Source organism: Porites lutea, chromosome 7 (genome assembly GCF_958299795.1).
Source record: "Porites lutea chromosome 7, jaPorLute2.1, whole genome shotgun sequence".
Classification (NCBI taxonomy): Eukaryota; Metazoa; Cnidaria; class Anthozoa; order Scleractinia; family Poritidae; genus Porites; species Porites lutea.
In genome coordinates, this window is record NC_133207.1 from 1,284,909 (window position 1) to 1,289,463 (window position 4,555).

General features: G+C 38.8%; 1 protein-coding gene across 1 annotated transcript; it reads right to left on the minus strand.

Moving 5' to 3' along the window:
* Positions 1–278: 278 nt before the first annotated feature.
* LOC140943430 (uncharacterized) lies at positions 279–3,907 on the minus strand. The gene is made up of 7 exons (XM_073392513.1): positions 3,835–3,907; positions 3,483–3,551; positions 3,050–3,118; positions 2,724–2,792; positions 1,879–1,947; positions 1,258–1,482; positions 279–473 (listed from the first exon to the last, which is right to left on the minus strand). The coding sequence occupies exons 1-7, from the start codon at positions 3,850–3,852 to the stop codon at positions 279–281; spliced, it is 714 nt and encodes a 237-aa protein (XP_073248614.1). The 5' UTR covers positions 3,853–3,907.
* Between the last annotated feature and the right edge of the window lie 648 nt (positions 3,908–4,555).

Here is a 4,555-nt window from a genome sequence, read left to right on the forward strand (position 1 = left end):
AAGAAAGTGACTGTCTTAGGTTTATTAACCCGCGTCGTATTTTTGTCGTGGTTTTATGAGGGAGAGAGAAGGCGTATTTGGAATAGAACTTAACAGTTTCATCGTCAGAAGTTACTTAAAAGTTGTTCTCAAACTTAATTCATCTCCAAAAGGTAGACTAGAAAACATTAAATGTAAAAGTAGAGAGTCAGTTTCATCAGCATTTCAAAGGCTTGAAGCTTTTCATGTCTTCGTTGATATGTTTGCTGCGCAGTGTGTCCAAGTTCTCTCTATCCAAGTCAGACTGGACATTCCCAGTAGTGAATGTAACAGTACAAGTTCTTGTAGTTGTTGTTAGTGTCTCCAGCTCTAAGACTAACAGAACCTTTACAAGAACACTTGTATTGTCTTAAACCATTTGAAAGCGGTGTGCTTGAGAGCTGCACAACGTTTGCATCATTTGTGTCACAGTTCACACCAAGAAATTTATATCCCTACAGCAAAAAATGAATTAAGGCAAAAGTAAGTTGTAAGTTCTCAACGTCTGTACCAAAATACACACTAACGGTAGCTTTCTCACGATGCCTATTTAAATACATGATTTTGCCACGAACTAGAAATATTTTGCAGCTATCCCTTACCCCCTCTAAATTTGTTTTGGTCGTTTATCTCTTATCCCCATAACTATAGTTAACAATTATTTCTCGAGCCCGAATGGGCTCTGAGTCAATAGCCCATGAGGGCGACAGGAATAATTGTTTTTAGTAAAATCCAACTAGTTGGTCAAAAATATCGAGAATAAAAAACATTTAGCTAGTTAAAGCTACAATAGACTTTAATCCCTTGTTGCCGTCAAAAAGCCCGCGCGTTTCGCTACTTGTGGGCTATAACATATGTATGAAATAATCTACCTTTACTTTAAATGGGAACCTTAAACATTCAGAATCCTCCTTAAAAATCCCCAAAATTTGAGGATGTTTAGAAAATCCTTTTGCAAACGATACTAATTTAGCAGAGACGCTTCGTTTGTGCGTCTTCTTTTGTTCATAGAAAAAAGTATAAGAAAAAAATTACAAAACTATAAACGAGAATTGAACGAAGTATGAAATAAACTACCTTTACTTTAAATGGGAACCTTAAATATTCAGAATCCACCTTAAAAATCGCCAAAATGTGATGATGTTTTGTAAACGATACTTGTTTAGATCCCAGACCTCTCCCGTATCTGCACATGCGTAGACGTTACAATAATCAGACTATAGTTTTTGAAATTCCCACCTTTGTTTCGTCCGCGGTGACCGCTATTCGAGAATGCCATCCCGCGGAAAACGGGGAACTTTTCTTTTTCTTGTGAGAACATTGCGTCAGGTTGCCGGAACCAGACGGTCCACGTGGCCCTGTATCACCGGGACGGTCCTGGGTGCCATTGTATCCCGGGGGACCCGGGGGACCAGCCGGTCCAACGGCCCCCCTAGGACCTTGACGTTCACTTATGTTCATCACCTACGTACAAAAAACAGTTATGAACACAATGTAAATAAAGAAGCTTATAATGGATTTGAAACCAACGAAAAGATTAATGACTAATCAATTGCTGTAGTTGACCAGGCCTCTTATGAAGGGAATGTTAAAACATACTTTCCGTGAATAGCTTGGACGTAAAGATGACGAAAAGTAGGGGGGCCAGAAATACCCTTGTGGGTCACTTAAACTCAACAGTAATAACCAATTGATCAGTTTGTAACAACTTAAGACTAAACGGCCCGTGCCTCTCTAAAAAAATGCATCGGACAGAGGTACTGACTACAGCCAAGAGAATCCAAGTAAATTAAATTGTAAACTGACTTGCAAATGTGCCTTTTTAGCCTGTTTACCGAAGGATTCCATCAAAGATCTTACCTTTTGACGCAGCTGTTGTATATTTACTCTGTTTGTTTGTACCAGTTGCCACAGCATTGTCATGTTTTTCTGACACGAAGAGAAAAATATCAGTCGTTGTGGGAAGGGGGATTTTTTGGTTGGAATATGTGCTAAAAGACAAGGTTGAATTGCGATTCTGCCACCTTAATTTCTGGTGGAATATTCGCCGAAATTCTCTACCCTATCTAGACTTACTATAAACTAGGAACTCTTATTATTCATTCCACTGATAATTATTTATAAATGCAAAAGTTCAACCTCCATAAAGCGGCCACCATCGCTCGATGGAGGTTCGTCATAAATTAGAATATTCTTTAGCAGAAACATCATTTTACAGTGTATTTTAAAACAAACACGCGACGAGAGCAGTATTACTGGTCCACAGTTGGTAATTACCTTGTACCTCGGACTTCATTTTCCGGCATGATATTCTTAAGACCAAGCCAAACTAAGTGTATCATCGCTTGGTGGTTGCTTAAGAGAGGTGAAAACAGTGGAAGAACTCTTGTTGGGACGGCCAAAAGTTGGCCTCGGCCGCTTATAAGAGAGGCCGCTTGATGGAGCTATAATTCCTCATTCTGTTCTTCAGTTATTTCGGGACTTTGGATACTGGCCGCTTAATAGAGGTTCAACTGTGGTAACCTTTAGTAGTCGAACAAAACTTCTGATTTTTACTCCTGATTAAAACTCCACCCTTGACATGAACACATACCTATTTTAGGTCATATATGGCACGGTATGCTAGCGAAATGAGTAGCAACTAAAGTCAGTTTTTATGGCCCTGAAGGATTCTACGTCGTAGCAAATGTGCAACTTGAAGTTACCTTTTGATGCAGCTGTTCTATGTTTTTCCTGTTTGCTAGAACCATTTGCCAAAGCGCCGTCATGTTTTCCTAATGTTTTCAAGAAAAAAATTTGAGTTCTTTTAATTTTCACCTTCGGAGATGAATTCTTTTAAAAAATACTGTCAAACTTGTATAAAGATCTATAATGCGAACTCAGTCTATTGAACGGTTACTCTCGCTTCCTCTTCATTCTCATCCTTTAGTTAACAGTCCAACTGTATGAAGTGGTCAGTTAGCCATTTCCTAAGTATTGCGGCCAAATATAAGGTTTGAATGTATTGTATCAGTGTCAGTTTTCCAAGTACCTTTTCAATGATCTGTTTTACACCCTCTCTGTTGGTGCGTATTTCTTGCCAAAGCGCTGTCACATTATACTGATGGAAACAAAAAGAAAATAAGGAGCAGCGTCGTTTTGAACGTCGATGTAACAAAGTACTTTACGCACCCCATTACTAATATGACCAAGGCTCATTAGGTGACTAGACGTACCCAGTTAACCAACAAGCAAAGCCCCTCAAAGTTCACTGCTCAGTTAAACTTTGAAAACGCCAGGCATTATCTAAATTAAATTACTATCTAAATCAAAAGGATCAGAGGATGGTCGGCTACCGGGGATTTACAGAGGACAACCTGTAGCAAAGTTGGCTTGCAGTAAAAAAAGAAAATTGTCATTCCCTCATGAAGCGTTCATGAGAGCATATGGCGTCCAAATCTACCTTCATGTGTTTTTGAAATTACCTTTTTATTTAGCTTGGCCACCTCCTCTCTGTTTCTTTCTATGTCTTGGAGAAGCACTTTAATTTTCTCCTTTAGAAAGAAGGAAAAGTTACCAGCTGAACAATATTAGATTCTTAAAAATAAACTACATATCAGACAATTATAGTGATAGGACTCTGATAGCCTACAGACCAACCAGTTTAGCCCAATAGCAAACTGTCTAGAGTACAAGGCAACCAACTCACTCACCAACGTACAAAAAAAGAATCGCCCAATCAACCGAACAACCAGTCTAAACATCTAACTATCATCAGTGATTTTCAAATATATTCTGACGTTTACTCCAGTACGTATAATTGCAATTTTAACTTACCTTTAAATCACTGGCCATGCGAGAAACATTTTTCTTCAGTTCCTCCAATTCAGCTGTTAGTGGCGTGCGGGGAATAACATAACAAGAAAAGGAGAGAGAAAGTTTTTTGGTATGATAGGAAGAGGTCAAAAAGCCCGCAAAAGAGCAGGAACACTTTTAACTTAAAGTGTGAAATAACAGACCCTTCCACCTTTTTCAACTTTTGACATGAACCTGCTGGCGAAATCCATCGAAATCCATCGACATTCTTATTGGTAAACTTGACAAGTTTGAGAGTGATTTGTTGAAAACTAACGACGATTAATAGCTCCGTAAAGTCACGAAAATTAGCAGACGTTTATGTGATGGGAGGCAAGTTTATGCCCTCCACGATTTACTTGAGAAACACCTATAGTATAAAATTTCAGGACTCTGTGAAGCTTTATCTTCCCCCGCATCAGACGTATCACTTTCAAACTTGCCAAGTTTACTAATTTTAAAGGCGCTGTTTCCAGTAGTGACGATGGACATTCGCTAACTGGTCCTTATCAAAACAGTAAAAAAAAAAAAAAAAAAAAAAAAAACCGTGGAAGGGTCTGTCCGTCAAACTGAATAAGACCTCTGTCCTTATCAAGTAGACCTTTAGTTGACCTCTCATGCGCTACCGTTTGTAAGGAAGACATAATTGCGCCAGTTGGTGATTAGGAGAAGTTTTTTTTTTACGTTCAGTTAGAAATAGCCG

Bases quoted from the DNA above. Each gene is read 5' to 3' on its own strand.
- LOC140943430 (XM_073392513.1), bottom strand. The intron at 1,948-2,723 runs GTAACTTCAAGT...TCTTCGTGTCAG, and splicing joins TAGAACAGCTGCATCAAAAG to AAAAACATGACAATGCTGTG. The intron at 474-1,257 runs GTGGGAATTTCA...TTTTTGCTGTAG, and splicing joins TCACCGCGGACGAAACAAAG to GGATATAAATTTCTTGGTGT.